A 21,506-nucleotide genomic window follows, 5' to 3' on the forward strand; every position below is an offset into this window, starting at 1 on the left:
GGTATTGCCTCCCCCAGATCATCTTTCCAAAGGGTCTTTATATAATGACTCTGGACATAAAAGATTAATTTGGTTGTAGATATATGAAATTGTGCCTTTCAGAGTTAGGAATGTTGTCAGGAAACTATCTAATGTGTAATCATTAAGTAGGTTGGAAAACACAGGGAACATGTTATGGGTGAAGCTATGCACCTGTAAATACTGAAATTTTTTTAGCTGGGAGGTGAAATTCTGTCTGAGAGTTGCTGAAAGGATGCAAAAACATCAATATAAAAGTCTTTCAAAGTATTGATACCAAGCTTTGACCACATTAAGAAAACACAGTCTGCTGGGGAAGGAGGAAAAACATGATTAGCAGCTAGTGGAGCAAGGTAGAAAATGATTGTAGACCAAAATAGCACTTAAACTGAACCCAGATCCTAAGAGAGATTTTTTTTTGTAGTAAATATATTTGATTGATTTTCAAATGTTTTATCCCACAAGAATTACAAAACGTGTATGACGTCAAATCAGCTACTCATTCCCAGATACAAAGTGTTATTTATCACGTATTTACAAATTGAAAACTCCATTCCCATCACTACCAACCCACCCACCCACTCATAGGATCACAGGTTACAGAATACATTTAGGTAAAGAAGGAAAAACATAAGATAATCAAACAATTGTATTAATTATTCAAACAAAGGAAGAAAAGATGAAGGGGAGAAGGAAAAAAACAAAGCAACAAAAAAAAACGGGGGGGGGTGCTCATTACTGTAATAGGACATTTATGGCTTCTTCCCTACTCTTTCAAAGGGTTCCTGTAGAGAGTCACAGAAATTCAGAAAGGGTCTCCATATCTTAGCAAAGGTTCCAGATTACCCTTTTTTTGTGTGTATTTAATTTTCTCTGGATTTAAGAAATGCATAACATCTTTGACCCAATGAGAAAAGGACGGAGTGTGTTGTTTCCATTTTAAAAGGATCAAATGTCTCGCAAACAGTGTGGCGAAAGCTATGATCACATGGGCTTTATTTGGTAAGAGAGCATGAGTTTGCTGTGATGTTAAATCAAAGAGAGCACAGATTGGGTCAGGGTCAAATTGGATTTCAAACATCTCACTAAAAGCTTTGAAAATTCTTATCCAAAAGTTGGAGAGATTCAGACACAGCCAAAACGTGCATTAAATCTGCCAGCTGGCCTCTACATTGAGGGCATAAAGGTTCATTGTTTGGATAAATCTTTGCCAATCTAGCATTAGTAAAATGTACTCTGTGTACAACTTTCAGTTGTATTAAGCCATGTTTAGCAGATGTAGACGATGTGTTTATCAAATCTAAAAGAGAGTCCCATTGGTCATCTGTTAAAGCTATTCCAAGATCAGAGTTCCAGGTCAGTTTTAAATTTGCCATGGAATGTGGATTGATGTTGTTAATGAACTCATAAATCTGGGATGTCGTACCTCTATGGTCTGAATTCAATTCCAGGATATGGTCGACGTGATTTTATGGGTTTGTTTGGAAATGAGATAAATGTCTTTTGTACAAAACTCCTGATCTGTAAATAATGAAGAAGTGGTTCTTAGGTAAGTCATAGAGTTTGGATAATTGAAGGAAAGATGCAAATATGTCTTCTATGTATAGATTATGGATTGATCTAATCCCTTTATTAAACCATAACGTAAATGCAGGGTCTGTACAGGAGGGAATGAACATGTGATTTGACTTAATAGGGCAGAGAATAGAAGTTCCTGGCAGCCCAAAATGCCTTCTAATCTGAGCCCATATTCTTATTGAGTGATTGACTATTATATTTGAACTCAAGTTATTGCTAAGAAGGGGCAAGGCTGCACCAACCACTGAGCCCAAATGGCATTGGCATGATGAGAACTCTAATCGTACCCAGTCTGTCTTTCCTGCAGTTGGTTTGTCTTCAAACCAGTGAATTGTATTCTGAATATTGCATGCCCAATAATAAAAAAAGGAAATTAGGCAAAGCCAGGCCACCTGAGCGCTTTAGTCTTTGGAGAGGGGTTTTGCTGATTCGGCTAGACTTATTCCCCCATATGAAAGAGATGATGCTTTTATCAAGTGTTTCAAAAGTTATCAAGTGTTTAATTAGGATGGGGATGTTTTGGAAGAGATATCAAAACTTTGGTAATACTATCATTTTAATTAGGTTAATGCGCCCCATTAATGATAATGGTAAAGAGGACCAACGATTCATATCATGTTTACACTTGTTAAGTAGAGCAGTGACGTTTTTTGTAAAAGCAGCTGGAAAGGAACCAGTGACCTCAATTCCCAAGTGTTTAAAATAATCTTGGACCCTTTTAAAGAGGAAAAGGCTAGGAGGAAGTGCATCTGCTTCAGAATTTAAACGGAAGAGTTCACTTTTTTGGCAAATTTATCTTATATCCTGAGATTTTTCCAAATTGATTCAGGATGTCCAGAAGGCAGGGGGGTGATAAAGCTGGATCAGAGACATACAGAAGCAGATCGTCAGCATAGAGAGAAACTGTAAACTCTAGCCCACCTCGATGTAATGAAATCACGACTTCTGGGCACTTTGACCGGCCCGAGTGGACAACACTGACCAGTTTTCTTAGATTTGAGTAAGAGTGCCGGCCTTGAATAAATCCTGTTCGATCAGGTGAAATGATATTTGGAATCACACTCTTCAGGTGCTTGGCTAAGACCTTGGATAGTACTCTAAAATCTACATTTAGCAAAGAAATAGGAGGATATGATGCACATAATGATGGATCTTTATCTTTCTTTGCCAGCAGAGATATAGAGGCCTGTCTCAAAGTCATAGGAAGAATGCCTGAGGAGAGTGCCTCCATAAACATAGCTTGAAGAATTGGTGCCAATTGGAGGGAAAACTTTTTATGAAATTCAGTCGTAAACCCATCAGGACCGGGCGACTTGTTATTTTGCATAGATTTAATGGCCGTAATTATTTCAGAGATTGAAACGTCTGCACTCATATTGGTACTTTGTTCTTCTTATACAGTGGGAATAGTCAAGTTTTCAAAGAAGGCATGTAGGGGAGCAAGGTCATCACCACATTCTGATGCATAGAGGCTAGAGTAAAATTGCAAAAAAGCTTTGTTTATGTCATCATGATCTGTTCTTTGTGATTGAGTGAGTAGCAGCTGCTTGACGGGCTTGCAAAGCCAATAATCTACTCGCTTCATCTCCAAATTCATAGATGATGTGTCTGGATTTCAAAATGAGATGTGTTGCCTCACCAGTGGATAAAAGATTAAATTCAGTTTACAGCCTCACACGCTCCTTATATAGATCTGGGGTCGGGGATTGAGCATATTTTGAGTCAATATTCAGGATTTGTTGAGAAATCTCATTTAATTTTGAGTTTTTTTCTTTTTTAATTGTAGAAGAATAAGCTATGATTTGCCCTCGGAGCTAAACTTTGAGTCTCCCATAGTGTGGCTTGTGAGATCTCTGGGGAAGTGTTTGTCTCTAGGAAAAATTGTAGTCGGGCTGAAATGAACTCCACAAACTTGTCGTCTGATAATAGAAGAGGGTTAAGTCTCCAGATTCTATTTTGGGGGGGGGGGGTCGATTTGGAAGATCCAAATCAAATATGATGGCACTATGATCAGATATAATAATAGTATTATATGAGCAAGTTTTAACCTTAGGCAGCAGTCTATTATCGAGTAGGAAATAGTCTATGTGGGTATAGGTATGGTGCACGTTAGGAAAAAAAGGAATAAGCTGTGGAGTGGGGAAACTTAAACCTCCAAATATCTGAAAGACCACATTGATTCATGAAGTCACTCAGAACGCCAGCTGACCTAGAGAGATTCTGGGGAGTGTTTGATGACCTATCTAAGGTTACATCTAGAACAAGATAGAAATCACCTCCCACTATGAGAAATCCACGGTCAAGCTTGGGTATTGTTTTGGTTTAGGTTTATTTTGTTTATTTATCAGGATCCCCATTAGCTGTGCCCTAAAGCACCACTAGTCTTACTGGGGTCCACATAAAAACAATACATTTAATACATACATTTAAAACAAGACAGAGAAAAACAAAAACAAACAAAAATAGCAAAAACCTACATTAAACTTTACAGTACACATAAGTCATCATCCAACAGCAAAGACATACATAAATCATTCCAATGTACAAACTGTTGAAACCATCCAGGCTATACAATTCAGTTCAAATCACATCTTACCCTGTCCTGTATGTGTGTGTGTGTGTGTGTGTGTGTGTGTGTGTGTGTGTGTGTGTGTGTGTGTGTGTGTGTGTGTGTGTGTGTGTGTGTGTGTGTGTGTGTGTGTGTGTGTGTGTGTGTGTGTGTGTGTGTGTGAAAAATAATTTCTCAAAAAAATTGCTGTCATCTCAGGGGCATTTAAGTTCACTAAAATAACAGGATTGGCAAAGAGTTGCCCAACAACAATAATATATTGCCCATTTGGACCACTAATTACCTCTTTGGAATGAAAAGAAATGTTTTTGTTTATTAATATGGCCGCCCCTCTGGCTTTTGCATTAATTTTGGACTGGGATACTTGACCAACCCAATTTCGATTAAGACCAGAAATATTGGCATTACAAAGATGAGTTTCTTGTAAAAATGGTACGTCTACCTTCAATTGCTGCAAATGAGACATAACTCCGTCTTTTCACTGGGTTATTGACCCCTTTTACGTTCCAGGATATGAACTTAGTAGGGTTATCAGTGGCCTTATTGGATTGACCTACCATGACAGTCTAAGAAAAGAAATAAAAAGGGAGAAGCAAACCAGATTTGGTAGCCCAAAGGGATGTCCTGTTTGAAAAATATACATATAACAAATACATATAACAAGAGTGCTTGAATGGGGAAAAGAAGGTAATAAGAAAGCAAAGAGAAGGGGGGAAGGAAGAAAAAAAACGGGGGGGGGGTGATACTTGTCACTGATTTTCCTACAATTGTGCCACAAATCAGATGCACTTTGGTCTCTCATTTCTAATTCTAGTTGAGTTGCTTGCGCATCACTAACTTCCAATGTATGCCGGATAGAATGTCTTGCATGAGTCACAGCTAAGATCATAACTGTGAGTCTGGTGTGACTGGAAAATCTCTTATCAACTGCACTGTTTTGTTGTGCTGATGGTGAGGCACTTTTAATTTTTAATACTTTTCAAGTTAAGTGTTCTTCAGGACAAAAAGTGGTCTGATAGGGGCTTCGTCCACACTATCTCTGAAGTCTTTGTGTGACAGATGATGTGGGGTATTTGGGAGTGCTTGAGTCACTACAGCCCTACAGCTCACATTGCGTTGCTGTTCTGCTTTGCGGTGCCTGAAGTTAATCTGGCTCTGACGTTTAGGCTCAAGGTTCTTCGATGTCCCTGCATTCCACCCGTGCTGTTCATCTGTACATGCAAGTTCTGTCTTTCCACCGCCCACTGCATTCTGCACCTAAAATAATGACATTAATAGTATCTCCATAATTTCTCCACATACTATTGACATTTCTATTAGGCATGAACATAAGTATATTAGATTAAGTTCAACTTTATTGTTATTGCACATAATACAAGTACTGAGACAACAAAATGCAGTTTAGCATCTAACCAGACGTGCAAAAGAAGCAGTAAAGTGCCGTGTAATGTACATACTGTATGTATCATATATTTTAGACTAAGCAGTAGAGGTAGGTATGAATGTGCTAAGATATACACTCACCGGCCACTTTATTAGGCACACCTGTCCAACTGCTCGTTAATGCAAATTTCTAATCAGCCAATCACATGGCAGCAACTCAATGCATTTAGGCATGTAGACATGGTCAAGACGATCTGCTGCAGTTCAAACCGAGCATCAGAATGGGGAAGAAAGGTGATTTAAGTGACTTTGAACGTGGCATGGTTGTTGGTGCCAGACGGGCTGGTCTGAGTATTTCAGAAACTGCTGATCTACTGGGATTTTCACGCACAACCATCTCTAGGGTTTACAGAGAATGGTCCGAAAAAGAGAAAATATCCAGTGAGCGGCAGTTCTGTGGGCGAAAATGCCTTGTTGATGCCAGAGGTCAGAGGAGAATGGCCAGACTGGTTCAAGCTGACAGAAAGGCAACAGTAACTCAAATAACCACTCATTACAACTGAGGTATGCAGAAGAGCATCTCTGAACGCACAACACGTCGAACCTTGAGGCAGATGGGCTACAGCAACAGAAGACCACACCGGGTGCCACTCCTGTCAGCTAAGAACAGGAAACTGAGGCTACAATTCGCACAGGCTCACCAAAATTGGACAATAGAAGATTGGAAAAACGTTGCCTGGTCTGATGAGTCTCGATTTCTGCTGCGACATTCGGATGGTAGGGTCAGAATTTGGCGTCAACAACATGAAAGCATGGATCCATCCTGCCTTGTATCAACGGTTCAGGGTGGTGGTGTAATGGTGTGGGGGATATTTTCTTGGCACACTTTGGGCCCCTTAGTACCAATTGAGCATCGTGTCAATGCCACAGCCTACCTGAGTATTGTTGCTGACCATGTCCATCCCTTTATGACCACAGTGTTCCCATCTTCTGATGGCTACTTCCAGCAGGATAACGCGCCCTGTCATAAAGCTCGAATCATCTCAGACTGGTTTCTTGAACATGACAATGAGTTCACCGTCCACAGTCACCAGATCTCAATCCAATAGAGCACCTTTGGGATGTGGTGGACCGGGAGATTCGCATCATGGATGTGCAGCCGACAAATCTGCAGCAACTGCGTGATGCTATCATGTCAATATGGACCAAACTCTCTGAGGAATGTTTCCAGTACTTTGTTGAATCTATGCCACGAAGGATTAAGGCAGTTCTGAAGGCAAAAGGGGGTCCAACCCAGTACTAGCAAGGTGTACCTAATAAAGTGGCCAGTGAGTGTATACAGTCAGTGGTGGAGAGTTACCATATTTGCTGAAGTACTGTATTTAAATACAGTTTTATTTTCTTATGATATCATATAAATTTACATTTGAGTCAGAGGGACCAAACCACTACTTTTACTGCAATATGTTAACCACATCAAGCTCATAATACTTAGGAACTTTTACCGTAGTTGATTTTTCATGCAGGACTTTTACTTGTAATGGAGTATTTTTACTTTTCTGTATTGGTATTTTTGCTGCAGTAAAGGATCTGAATACTACTTCCACCACTGGTTTACAGTGTCATAACAGATATGTAACAGAATGGACAGTATGATCAATGATTTGAATTCAACAATAGAGAGGAGGAATTTGGGTTTATGAATACCTTCCACAGAATAGCTGCTGCATGGCTACATGACTTCCCTAACCCGGCAATGCACGAACAGCCGACTGTCTCCACGACTCCACTTTCCTTCAGCATGACCCATGCTGTTTAGCTTGACTGACGCTTTGGCTGGGCTCTACTGCTGCCTTCAGAAATACAAAGTCGCTGTGTTTTTTTTAACAGGACTTTACCTATTTTGTTACTGCGCAGGTTTACATGCCTCCGTGCTTTTGTAATTGCGTAATTCTTCGCCATCAACACCTTAAGAAAACACAAGGTAATTAACAATATTGATGTAGCTAACATCGCCGGATGATCCGCTGTGGTGACCCCTAACGTTAGCAGCCGAAAGTAGTAGTAGATGTAGCTAACATCAGGCCGCTGTCTCATGTCATCTACCCACTCCGTGGGAAGTGACGGGTGAGGCACTGTTACAGTAATGTCCTCACGACTTTTTAAAGCATCTTTAGTGTGTATCCACCTCCGTTTTTTGTCTATTTGTACCTAATCCATGGCTGAACCTCGGCTTTTACAGCATCCCTGCTAGCTACGCAAATGTAAACAAGTGTTCAGCAGCAAGAGCAAAACTGGGTAAACTCGCGAAGTCAGGAAAAAGGTGGATAGGGCGGGAGTAAGCATCGGCACCAAATATTTCTCTGAGACCGGATTCAATGAAACAAGTTGGTTGGGTGCCTTCAGCTGATGTTAAAGTAATACTGACATCAAAATCTGAAAATTCCTATTGATAGGCTATGTTCCAAGTTGGAATGTGAACACGGAGAAATTCAGTTGCCAAAACAGTGTGTCTGCGGCCACTCGAGAGAGATCTGTGATTGACTGTAGATGGTGTCCTATGACAAATTGTGCCGGTGGATACATAGACACCGGTCAATTTGCATATAAGGTGTGTCCGTAGCGAGATGCTATAAAACCACGGAAAAGCCGTTCTTTCACCCCCTCCTGCTGGCTACTTGGCTCGAGTTTGTGCTATTCTGCTGAGACTTTATTATCGATCTTGCTACGACATATTGCTATCTATCTATTTATCTAAATATCTATCATCTATCTATCTAAGTTATTTATATCATCGAACATATTATTCACCAAGTTGTATTGCACTGCCGTGCCGTAGGCCTACCACCATGCCATGGTCGCATGCGAAATGCGTGGTCCCTGGATTCCCAAGCACGTTATTCAAATCCTCGCACCACTGAATTTCTCATTTTTTCTGCGGCAAGTGATGAGCGGTACCGAGCTACCGAGCCCATCCATGCGAACACCGAGCCACACCCAAACAACCACCCAGGAAGACAGTAGCCAATAGCTTTGAATTCATAAAACCACACCTATTTTCGGTTATGATTCAAACTCCCATTGTTAAAAAATGTGTTCAGAAAGGGCATGTCAGTCTCTCTTTAAGAGCGATTTTAACAATCACATTCTTGGTATAGGAGGAAGTGGAAGAATGAATAGAAGAGTGTACTAGAGCCTTCAGTGATACAGGCATGGTGGAGTTTGCCTCGATAACCAGCGATGTCATATTGAAGCCAGTATTTAAAAATCCTAATATTGGCAGGAAGGTTGCTTTTGAGTAAGTTAGCTACAGTGTCAGAGACATTTCGGCTTGTGTTGATTGGCATCAATTAGGTGGGGAAAAAATTGTGCTGCTTTCGCAGCTGACGGTGCTCATTTATAACTTAACAGAAAGTATGTCATGTAAGATGAAAGACTTCACGTTTGGGTTTACGCCATTTTTTATTTTTTCAAATGAATTACATCTTTATTATGGGGTTAATCCTTCACTTAAAAAAAATCTACTATTTACAGTATACTGTGATGGTTTGTATTTTATGCAGGCTAGGCCTTGTGTAGGCATTGTGAAAAAAAATGCGAGTGACACTTAAAATAAAACATGCCAAAAACTTCCAAAATGCATTAAAAAGGTTAGCCTATAGCTATAGGCTATAATGACAATTAAATGGCTTAAATACATAGGGGCCTACTGGTGCTTAGGGTGCTTCTAGGTTGCTTTCATATGGTTCAAGGGGTAGGCCTACGTTAATGCAATTTTTCCTCGTTTTATCCTCTGGTTCTGCGTAATGGTTGTTGTTCATAGCCTCCGTTTCGGATTCATCTGATTCAATAACAAATCAAATCTCAATACGTGGTCATTTGAAAGATAATCAATGTTATGCAATGAGATTGATTTCATTTGTGCCCCCCCTGAAAAAATGTAATGCCCGCCCATGAATTTGTGTCTGGTGCTGGGTCTGCAAAGTTGTACTTGGCATTGCAAAGGAGGGCACACGCAGACGTTTGTTGAGGGAGAAAGATTTAACGCTGATGCCAAGTAGCACCAAGCTCAGACTCTATTCAGGGCAGTTGATGCCCTCCATGGGCCTGTTTGTGACAGAGTGTGTTGTGCGCGGCCGAAACAGATGTGTCCAACTTTGCCCAGCTTTCTACAGTCTGGAGCTACGTTACCAAAGAGGGTGGGTGTGTGTGTGTGTGTGTGTGTGTGTGTGTGTGTGTGTGTGTGTGTGTGTGTGTGTGTGTGTGTGTGTGTGTGTGTGTGTGTGTGTGTGTGAGAGGGGTGCGAGTGTGTCATTTGCAGTGGTGGGAGGGGGTTGTGGTGGGCGGGTGGTCGTTTGTGCGTGCGTGCCCGGGGTGGGGGTTGGGGACGAGGTAGCATACCCAGCTTCAAAGGTCACCGCTCGTCAAGACTTACCCAAGAGGATCAGATGTTTTATTTAGATGGATATTGAAATCACTAAGTATTAAGATATTGTCCGCATGAGAAGCAAGGTCTGACCAGAATTCCGTGAAATCATCTAAAAATTGCAAGTATAGTTCCAGGTGGCTGGTCAGTCGGCATCATCAGCTATGATGTTGGCCGCCGAAAAACATGCTCAACAACTGTCCGCCATTTCGCTCTCTCCTCACATGCTCTGATGGCTTCTGTTTTACCCATTTTTGTCCAGTTTGAGCTGTAGGTGGCTGGTAGAGAACAACAAATTAAAATGGCAGGAGTTCGTTAACTCCGGAGAGAGCTATTCACGCTGTTGCAGAAGGAGACAGGACTAACACCTCAAAAGATTTTAATTTACTATCAGATTTTGAGCCAAGAGTAAAGATAGAGTCATGAGTTAGGGCAACACCTCGACCTTGTTTGGTAACCTGAGCAACAGGAGCACTAGTGTAGTCAGGCGATGTGGCGTCATTTTGTGGTAAAACATTTGGTTTCAGCCAAGTTTCTCGTAAACCAAGCATATCAAAACTATGCTCCAAGTTTTTTTTTTTTTTAAACTGTGTTCTGTAAAGTGTCCTTGAGTGCTCTGAAAGGTGCCCACAAATAAAATGTATAATTATTATTATTGTTAAGATCTAGCGATCTACCAGCATCACTTTGCTAGATAGTAATCTGACATTGATTAATCTAATTATCAGGAATTATGTACTACCAGAGTTTACTGGGAGTTTTAGTGGTAAGAAAACATTTGGTTTCAGCCAACTTCCACATAAGCTGAGCCTATCAAAACTATGCTCCAAGATAGTCATTTACTAGCATAACGTTTCTGGGCAGTGATATGATATTGATAAGCCAATGTTCAGAGATTGTGTACTGCTGAAGTTTGCTGGGATAGGCCTTTGATTGGGGCTAGCAGTGGGTGAGGTACTTTTAGTTGGGGCAAGATGTCTTAAGGGTAGCAATTGAGGAACTGGGAGGCCTGAGATAATTTTTCATTCACATTGCCATTCCCAGAAGTAGATATAGTGATTAGATTGCTGTGGTTAGCTTTGGTCCGCAAGCAAACTTGCACTTGACAGGGCAGGGGAAGGAGACAGTCTCTGTCTGATAAACTGCACTTCCTGAAATTGCGCTATTACCTACATTATTGAGATGACCTGGATCAACACATTGACTGATTTAGTAGCCCCCACACCTGCACTAAAATTGTGCCTAGCAGTTTCTCTAATTGCCTGCAGCCCACCAGGCCTTAAGTCACCATTATCAAACTTGGTGTAAGCAACTATCTATATTCCTGGATATAATAGCAGCACCTTCCCCAGTAGGGTGGAGGCCATCTGCTTTCAGCAGGCTAGGTTTACCCCAGAAGGAGAGCCAGTTATCTGAAAATACAAAACCCTTTTCTTTACAGAACCCAGCCAGCCAGCAGCTCAGTGAAGCTAGCTACTGTGAATCCCATCAGTACCCCTCACAGGCAAAGGATGAGATAGAATGCATCCACGGTTTAGATTTCTCGTGACCAGAGGTGTGAAGCTAAATTTTACTTTACTGCATGTAGTGCCAGTGCTTTGGATTCTTGCTCCATTATACTGATTTATAGTCTATTACTCAATCAATCAAGTTGCATTTTATATAGCGCTTTTCTAACTGCAACAGCCACTCCAAAGCGCTTGACATTTCTGATCAAATCTGAATTTCAAACACCTGTTACAATAGAACACAAGCCGTTTTCTGTACAATCGCTATCTATTTCATATGCGTAAGGCCACCGAAATGTGATTTACCACGATTAACTTATTCACACGTGTATTACAAAAAGATTTGACATGGGCCGTTTGAGACTATTGACATTAAGCAGACCAGTGACAGACCTTAGTTGGTATGCAGATAATGGATTGGTGACAGCAGTGGAATGGTCACCAGAAACTACAAAGTTATTTTCCTGTACTTAACGTTGCCATTTCCATTATTACCACATGGGAATGAATCAGAGCCTCTGAATAGCACACAGGCTTTGCACATTGACATGGCCGAATGGGTTTCCATGTTAACTGTTCCAATAGATTTATCATTTCAGTGCATGTCACTCAAAAAGTCCAAACAGACTGACGAATGGACTAAGTTGCTGACTGGTGAGTCACTATTGCAGCAGTGTTGTCAACCAACACTTGCTACCATCAACATTACTGTTGGCATAACATGATATTGATATGCGTGGCTCTTTGTGATCCGATGTTTACAAAGAGCCACGCATATCAATAGCTCTGACAACGACTCCTAGAGGATAAATTCCGAGTCTCATCACCAGCCAGTCAGACTAGCTTGGTCTAGTCAGAAAGGCACGAACTGAGGAAGCCTCTTGGATGAGAGGCGAAACGTCTTCACGGATATATACCAAGTCCAGTTGCACTTGATTCAACTCCTGTGGATAACCATGACCTGGATGAATGAGAACATTCACAGACAACCTTGCCACATTGTGATGTGCCTTGCCATTCTAATTAAAATACAAAATGTCTTTAACAAGGAGGTCCTCAGCTGTATTTCACGTTAAGCGATCAAAGAAAACATATACTATGTGTTGGTCCTTGATATTGAAAAGAACAAAGGCCTCTGATGAAAGATGACAGAATGATTGTGGTATGGTCCAGTGCAGTTTTATAGATGGTAAATGCTCTTGTTATTTTTGTGTTTCAGGAACTGGAGAAGGTTCTCAGTATGTCACACCAAAACAAAGATAAAGACAGCTGGAAAGAGGAGTCAGGGTGAGTAGTTGGTTTAAAATTTTTCCTTTATTTTTTTAAAGCATTTATAACTCTCTTTAATGGACTTTGTGTTTAAGACATGAGTCACTCAACATGCTTTACAGAATATTGAAAATATATCCGGGAAGGACGAGAAGAAGCTTTTTCGAGCATCATCACTGAGTCAAAAGATGACGCGTCATAAGTAAGCTGGGTTAACCGTCAGTTTTTAATGGGAATTGCTGATTCTAAACTTCTTCTAGCTCTGATAAGGAGCAGCCAGTTGAAGAGGAGGATGATGAGCTGAAGGAGGTAATGGACCTAAGGAAGATTGCGGTTCAGCTCCTGCAGCAGGAGCAACAGAATAGGTGTGTTTGGGTGGCTCCTAGCCTCATTTGCTCCTTATTCCTTACCTTTCACCATTACTTCCTGCACTTTGAGAAGCATAACAAACAAATGTGAACTTTGCTAGTATGGCAGTGAACCATGTATTAACACTTCTATCCCCTGTACCGCTGAAAGCTTCCTCTACATCTTGACATCCTATATTGATGAGTACGCAAATGATGATTAAGGCCGGGGTGTGTGCTTTTCCATGTAACTCACCATAAACACTTAAGGATAAAACAAGCTGTCCCCGGTGTCCGGTTCATGTTTATTGGCCATTTTCTTGCATTTTTCTGGGCTTACAGCACTTCATTTTCAGAATGGGCTTCTCTTTTGAGAGTGAGTCATTCAGATTTGGTGCTGTGTAACATGATGAGAATGATTTGCTGACTGCTCTCTCTGTGTCGTGAAGCACAGAGAAACTCTCTGCCCTTCTCCCAGCATTTTTCCATTGTCACCATGCTGCCGCTCTATAACCTTTGCTCCGCACTAACAAACTGGTTTCTCATCAGCTTTACTCTCCTCTCTTTCTGCCTCCTCTTTTCTGGCCTCAACCATCTTTTCTACCCCTACTCTCTCCCTGACTGTGGCTGGTGCCCGCATGGTACATGGCCTCTAGACGGCGGTCTCTCATGTGCAGAGCGGAGAGTCTTATTCACCGACGGCGGGTGACTGGCCGTGCACACAGGTGAAGGGAGAGGCATTGTTTCTTCATTTAAAGACAGTTTGCGTCATATAAGGTGTAGTTACAGGGTAAGTTACAGGATGAGAAGATGGCCCCCAGTGACGTCAAACGCACCAGAAGCCCTCGGAAACCCAAAGGCCATCAGTGTTCATGAAGCTTGAATAGATAGATAGACTTAGACTGCTTTTATTTGTCATTGCCATATATGCATGTCACATACATACAAGGGAACGAAATTACACTTCACAAGGACCTTGGTGCCACATAAAAACAAATAACACACAATAAATATCTATCCATTATCCAAACCGCTTATCCTGCTCTCAGGGTCGCGGGGATGCTGGAGCCTATCCCAGCAGGCATTGGGCGGCAGGCGGGGAGACAAAAAGGGCATTAAAAACAAGAATTGCGTCACGGACCTAAACATCACTGGCCTCACACAGACAGTGAGCAAGAACGTACAGTGAATAAGATCTCAAGAAGATATTTTTTATCTAATCTTCTTTCTGAACCTGATTTTATCTGAAGCTCAACACATAGTGTACATACCTCAGCGTGTATTTACTTGTACAGAAAACCACACACTCATGAGCGGACTCTGGTAATTTCAGACTTCACCTGTAATTAAACAACTATTCATTTCCAATTTTTGTATTTGTTTTGTCTGTCAGAGTAGGTGCGTGACTGCCATTTCAGCTGTGGAGGCATAATTGGAGCTACTGTGAAGAACAACACTCTGTTATAATGTCAAAATTGTGGATTACTTGAACTGAAAAGTATATCTTCTAAAATGCCAAAGCGTTGTTCACTGCTCACTCATATGATTTAAATACTAAAGTCCAAAAAAAAAAACCCCAGAACGTGCATACTTTCCAAAAAGAGTGTAGGTGGAAAACGTCAGATCCAAATATTATAACATAATCTATAATATAAATGCTACCAAAAGTTTGTATTTATAATAGCAGGATAATATTCCCCTGTCAAAAGGATTATCAGAGTTAAAATGGTACGGTCGACTTTTCAGCTTAACTGGGTTTATTTGGGCTACTCTAGTTCACTTACAGTACATGGGGTGATTTCCTTTTGGAAATAGGAGAGAACTTTTTCATTAAGGGATTTTTCCCCTGCATACGAAACCAGCTATTGGCATTAGAGCGTTGTCTCCATTAGAGGTGGTTTCTGCCAACAGGTTCCTGAGTCATTCTGGAAGCTCCAGCAGCAAACAGAGGTCACCAGCCCCAGCGGCTCGTAGGTAAGTACTGCTGCCTAATCGTACAAGTGCTATCATTTCATTTACTCTTGTTTTGTTTTTTTTCCTTGCCCCTTTGTATCTGCTTAAGTCGGCGAGTACTGCTGACATCATGTGTGGCTACCGCTTCTCCCTCTCGTAGCCCCCCCCTTCCCATCCACTCCTGTATATTGTACATTACATTACAGTCATTTAGCCAACGCTTTTATCCAAAGCGACGTACAGTAAGTGCATTTAATGTAGGGAATCAGGAGAACTAATAGTCATCAGAGGTCATAAGTGCATCTAAACAAGCATCTAAGAGCAAAACCAGTGCTAAAGTAAAAGCGCAAGAAATATATTTTTTTATTTTTTGCACTGAGTGAATACAATAAGTGCTAAGAGCAAGTAGGGTAGTAGCTCTTGAAGAGGTGAGTTTTCAGCCTGTGCCAAAAGATGGGCAGCGACTGCGCTGTCCTGACATCAGTGGGGAGTTCACTCCACCACTGTGGGGTCAGGACAGGAAAGAGCTGTGACCGGGTCGATCGGCAGCAGGGGCCTCTGGGCGACGGGGCGACCAGGCGTCCCGAGGTAGCCGAGCGAAGTGGTCGGGCGGGGGTGTAGGGCTTGACCATGGCCTGGAGATAGGAAGGAGCTGTTCTTTTCACTGCCCTGTAGGCTAACACCAGAGTCTTAAACTGGATGCGAGCAGCTACTGGGAGCCAGTGTAGGGACATGAGAAGGGGAGTTGTGTGGGATATTTGTGTTATGTTTATCTGTTGCCTTGTTTCACCCCATTTATTGTAAAGCGACTTTGAGTGTTAGAAAAGCACTATATAAGATTGATTTATTATTATTATTATTAATATTATTATTACTCTGCATCAAAAAATACTCCAAACATTAATCATGAACTTTAGCTAGACTTTATCAACTCAAAATATTGCAAAAGTTATATCATTCCTCCTATTGCCAGATGCAGAAGAACTGGTCCCCTATCTTTGTCTCATGCAGCTCAGCACATTGTTTACTTGCTACCTAAAAAGATTGACTTGCTGTTTAACTAACTGAAACTTCTTCAAAAATTCACATATTCTCTAGAATCATGCAAAGGAAACCCGTCTACCCTGTTTTAGCATCCCTGCACTGGCTACCTGTGGGTTTCAGGATTTAAGGCTGTGTCTGGACCCCATTTATATTACAGACCTTTGGACCCCTTATGAGCCATTGTGCAGCCTTAGAGCCACAGACTTGGGTCTTTCTTGTTGTTCCAAATGCTAGAACAAGGATGCCAGGTGACTGGGCCTTTTTTATTCCCCCCCAAAAAACAAAACTGGAAACAACAAAACACTTTCCCACATCAGCTGAATCCTCAACCAAAACAGTGCCAACATATTATAATTGTCAAAATACCCCAAAATATCAGGAATGATATCAGGATATCATTTGTTTTGTTTTTGTTGCCTATATACCATTCCTAGGTGACATTATAGCAGACAAATTTAGAGGTTCATTTACAACTGAAAGGTTAATAAAGTCAAGTCAATGGTTTTGCAAAATGCAGTAAACCCCGAATTGGAATTTCACAGTGCAGAACTCCAGTACATTACAACAGAAAAACTCAGTTGAAAAAGCAAGACAATACACAAATAACATTAAAAATATTAGATAAAAGTGCAAGACAAGTACATGTCATAGAAAATGTACAAAAATGCTAGCCCAGGGCTGCTCTGTTATAAAGGCGCATAAAGCACATGGAAACTATATATTTTTAACGATTATAACCCATAACCCTTGACTCCAGATAGCACCTTACGGTTAAAGTTGCCTCAATTTAAAGTATGTTTTTATCTATTGATGATATAATCTTTGGGGAATTTCAATCCTAATCTTGAACTTGTCTCATTCCCAGTGCTTCTCTGGATGAAGGAAGCAGCGGAGCATCAGTGCTGAGTGGACAGGTACCTACCTTTAAAACGCTACCATGGCATTAAAAAAATGACTAGTTGGGCATCCAGGTGGCGTGGTGGTCTATTCCATTGCCTGCCAACATGGGGATCGCCGGTTCGAATCCCCGTGTTACCTCCGGCCTGGTTAGGCATCCCTATAGACACAATTGGCTGTGTCTGCGGGTGGGAAGCCGGATGTGGGTATGTGTCCTGGTCACTACACTAGCGCCTCCTCTGGTCAGTTGGGGCACCTGTTCGGGGGGAATAGCATGATCCTCCCACGCGCTGCACCCCCCTGACAAAACTCCTCACTGTCAGGTGAAAAGAAGCGGCTGGCAACTCCACATGTATCGGAGGAGGTGTGTGGTAGTCTGCAGCCCTCCCTGGATCAGCAGAGGGGATGGAGCAGCGACAGGGACGGCTCGGAAGAGTGGGGTATTGGGTGGATACAATTGGGGGTAAAAAGGGGGGGAACCCCCCCCCCCCCAAAAAAAATGACTAGTTGTGTTTTATTCTGTTATGGCTCTACATTTCATTTCTCTGTTGTTCACGGAACTCTTTTCATTTCTCTTTTAATAGTTGTTCTTTTCTTTTTGTTTTTTTGTCATGGTAAGAATTCTGACGTCACGGAAAATTGCCGTGACCTGTGACTGAATTTAAACTGTGCTTCTCTAGCCCTCCTCCTCTTGCTCATTTGACGGCAGCCTGAAGACAGAGCAGTGTGAGTCAGAGACAAAGTGGCCTGAGGTCCCACCAGTACTTAACCAGAATGAGGACCGCAGGAGGAACAAATACTTAAGAAAAGATTATCTGAAGGTACGAGAGCCTGTGTACACAGCTATATATAGCCCAGTGTAGGTCAAGTTGATTCATGCTTCTTATTTGAAATATTGAGCAAAAGAGTGGGTGGCAGTTGCCTATTTATTTGCTCTTACCTCAGGCTAATAAGTGGAAAAAAATGATTAATTGAAATATGAAATGGACAGTCCTTTATGTGGAGAAACTTTAGAAGAACTTATACGCAGAAGTTATTTGAAAGTCCTCTTGACTGAGAGATATTGAAACTAGCAAACCCCTAACCCTATGCATGACATGCAGAGCAGTATCCTAGTTTTTTTCATCCATCATTCTTCATTTCAAGATAATGAATGATAGATTAAACTTGATGATTTCGGATTTGATATACTTGATATTCTACTCACCCAAGGCAGAAATTGTTTTCTTAGTGTTGTGTTTGAGCCATAGGGTCGGCACACCAGTGTGATGCCTCTGGAACAGGAAGAAGAGACGAAGCATATAAGCGTCTCCTTCAAGGACACTTTGACTTGTACATTATAACCACTAGGCCATCTTTTTGCCCCTAACTGGTTGCACAAAAACCACTTAGAGGCAGGTGTTGTGGCGAGGGTTTTGGGAGTTTATTCCAACATACCTTGATCAGAAGTCAGCGAGACACCCTCGAAAAAGACACCAGTTCATTTCAGGACACAATCCCTCAAAATGCCATTCATATGCATTGGAAATCTAGAGTCTCCCGTTAATCCAACATGCAAAGCTTTGGACTGTTGAAGAAAATCACAGCACCCACCAAAAAGGTGATGCAAAACAAGGGGAGAACATGCAGACTCAACACAGAGGGACTGTGGCTAAGCCCAGATGCCTGTTGCTGTGAGGCAACTCTGTTAACTACCAACCCTTGCATCACTGTCTCCAATGTAAATCTGAATGATGGAGAATTCATTGTTATGTAACCACAGAGAATCCCTTAATATTTAGATTGCAATAAATCTGAAACAACAAAATTGACAAACCATTTATCACTGTAACGTTTTCAGTTTTATAGATACCTTCATTGCTTTCTTGACAAATTACATGAACATCTTAATGTGCACTAGAACAACTTGAACCAGTTAGACAGTGAGCAGCAGTGACAGATTAGCCAACGTACTCTTTTTTTTTTTCCATGAAAATTTCCTTGAATAATTGTCAAAATATTCTAATGCTGGGGGGCGTCCGGGTGGCGTAGCAGTCTATTCCATTGCCTACCAACGCGGAGATCACCAGTTTGAATCCCCGTGTTACTTCCGGTTTGGTCGGGCGTCCCTACAGACACAATTGGCCATGTCTGTGGGTGAGAAGCCGGATGTGGGTATGTGACCTGGTCACTGCACTAGCGCCTCCTCTAGTCAGTCGGGGTGCCTGTTCGGGGGGGAGGGGGAACTGAGGGGAATAGCGTGATCCTCCCACGGGCTACGTCCCCCTGGCGAAACTCCTCACTGTCAGGTGAAAAGAAGCGGCTGGTGACTCCACATGTATCAGAGGAGGCATGTGGTAGTCTGCAGCCCTCCCCAGATTGTCAGAGGGGGTGGAGCAGCAACCGGGACGGGTTGGAAGAGAGGGGTAATTGGACGGGTACAATTGGGGGGGGGGATAGGGGGGAATAAATTTCTAATGCTTAAAGAGAGGCGAGCCAAATGCAGGATGTCCAGTGGGTGATAGACAGAGTGCTGGACAAGAGAGCATTGTTTGGGGATAACAGAGGAGCTGCCTTAGTGGGATCCAATTACATTGAGCATCATTATATATTTCACAGTGAAGCTGTTTTGCTTTTCACAGTACAAATGCCAGAGTGCTCGGAAATCCTCAAGTGGAAATGAGGAGTGTGAGGTGAGCGATCTTTTTTTTCCCGGATGTTCATGACGTTGTCGGACACATCATTTACATACAGCCTATCAGATCAAGTCATCAAACTGTGAAAAGCCCTCCACCCGCCTCACCAATTCTTGCATGTACTCCTAACTGGGCCAGCTCAGTTTTTGAGGACTAGATCACTCCCTCGCAGATCTTTATACAATAGAGAACAGTTATGGATAAAAGTGTAATTTACAAATAAATGTTTGCTGAATGGTTTACACCATGTTCCAGGTTTTTAGACATGAAAAGTTTAATTTCTTTACTGATTTTGGACCAAATGTAAAACATAATGCAGCACTATAGAAAATCTCAACTGTCATTAAATCATACATGTATGGGTTTTTTTGGGGTTTTGTTTTTTTGCACAGGAGGGATTGCGCAACGCTGATTTCAGCTCAACTCTGACGGTGTTTGGACTAAAGCCACGGTCAGGTAATGGATAAGTCCCTATTCTAAACATGATAACTCAGGATAGATAAAAAAGGAATTACAAAGAAAAGGATAAACTGACATTTTGGAATTGGGGCACTGTGACTATCCATTTCCTTCACAAGGTTTTGGAAGAAATTATTATGACCATGCTAAAACATTTATCAATTTCAGTTGTCTCTACCATTATATAATACACATTAGTGGGGGTTATGGTGGCTCAGGAGGTAGAGCAGGTCATCTGGTAACTGAAGGGTTGTCCGTTCGATCCTCGGCTGCTTCATGCAAAAGTGTCGAGGTGCCTCGCTAACCCCTAACTGCCCCCGATGAGCAGATTGGTGCCTTGCATGGCCGTCACCGCCATCGGTGTGTGTGTGCGCGCGTGTGTGTGTGTGTGTGGGGGGGGGGGGTGAATGTGAGGCATTCATTGATTGTAAAGCGCTATATAAATGCAATCTGTGTACCATTTAGTTTGCATTTAGATTCCATTGCAGTATAGACCCTTTTACAGTTTGTAAACAGTGATGATGTAGGTGTGGATGTGCGCGCATTTAGGCAACGGAAGTATGGCGGAGTTAGCTAGTTTGCCAAACTATGCAAGGGGATTAACGACAAAAGATTGCGAAAGCTACCTGAATAAATTAACTTTGGCGAACGGCAACCGACTTCCAGATCCGTGTGGTATTACCGAGTGGGTGGAAGACGTTACTAAGTGGCCTAATATCCAGTGGCCAGACATAGTATATACATATTTGGTGGAGAAACCGAGCGTATACACAAGAGAGAAGTTACGAGCGTACAAGTCACTGGATGCTTACAACTATGTTGTCTGTGGTCACATACAAAATGTAAAATACCATGACATAGACTCTGAGTTTTGTGTCCTGAAATACGAAGTCTTGCCAAGACAAGGACACAAGGCGGCTATGTACGAGGCACGGGTCATCATAAACAAACCTGAGAACTACGTCCTCACAGCCAATTGTACATGCATGGCAGGGTGAGTATTTTTTGTCGTGTTGCTTTTCTAGTTTGCTCAGGGTTAATGATATCGGCCTAGTTGTTGTGCAAACATTAAATCTGCTTCTATTTTACTGTCATTTTCTCCCCTCATCACATCAAAATGTGCCTTTCCCTGTAACTCAGTCATGATAAACGGGGCATGAAATTCACATTATCATGAACTACACACAGTGTCTTGTTGATTCAGAGTTCCAGCTGTGGATGTAATTAGTTTGCAGTGGAAAAATGCGAAATTATATAGTAGAATTTACAGTCTTCTCAGCCACGGTCTAATTTTGACTGAGATTAAGTGTTAATTGCAAGCCCTGGTCATCAAATTTAAACATATATTGGATTAGTCAATATTTTTTATTCTGTCTTTTT

General features: G+C 41.8%; 1 protein-coding gene across 1 annotated transcript in view; it reads left to right on the forward strand.

Annotated features, from left to right (window-relative positions):
- The window catches only part of lrch2 (leucine-rich repeats and calponin homology (CH) domain containing 2), a 77,080-nt gene that overhangs the window by 28,045 nt on the left and 27,529 nt on the right, over nt 1-21,506 (forward strand). The window contains exons 10-17 of the mRNA XM_056285189.1: nt 12,702-12,769; nt 13,012-13,116; nt 13,755-13,823; nt 15,010-15,072; nt 16,961-17,009; nt 17,673-17,813; nt 19,614-19,664; nt 20,060-20,123. Coding sequence (XP_056141164.1) covers nt 12,702-12,769; nt 13,012-13,116; nt 13,755-13,823; nt 15,010-15,072; nt 16,961-17,009; nt 17,673-17,813; nt 19,614-19,664; nt 20,060-20,123 — 610 coding nt within the window. The remainder of the gene's footprint in view (nt 1-12,701; nt 12,770-13,011; nt 13,117-13,754; nt 13,824-15,009; nt 15,073-16,960; nt 17,010-17,672; nt 17,814-19,613; nt 19,665-20,059; nt 20,124-21,506) is intronic.

This window comes from Lampris incognitus, chromosome 8 (genome assembly GCF_029633865.1).
Source record: "Lampris incognitus isolate fLamInc1 chromosome 8, fLamInc1.hap2, whole genome shotgun sequence".
Taxonomy (NCBI): Eukaryota; Metazoa; Chordata; class Actinopteri; order Lampriformes; family Lampridae; genus Lampris; species Lampris incognitus.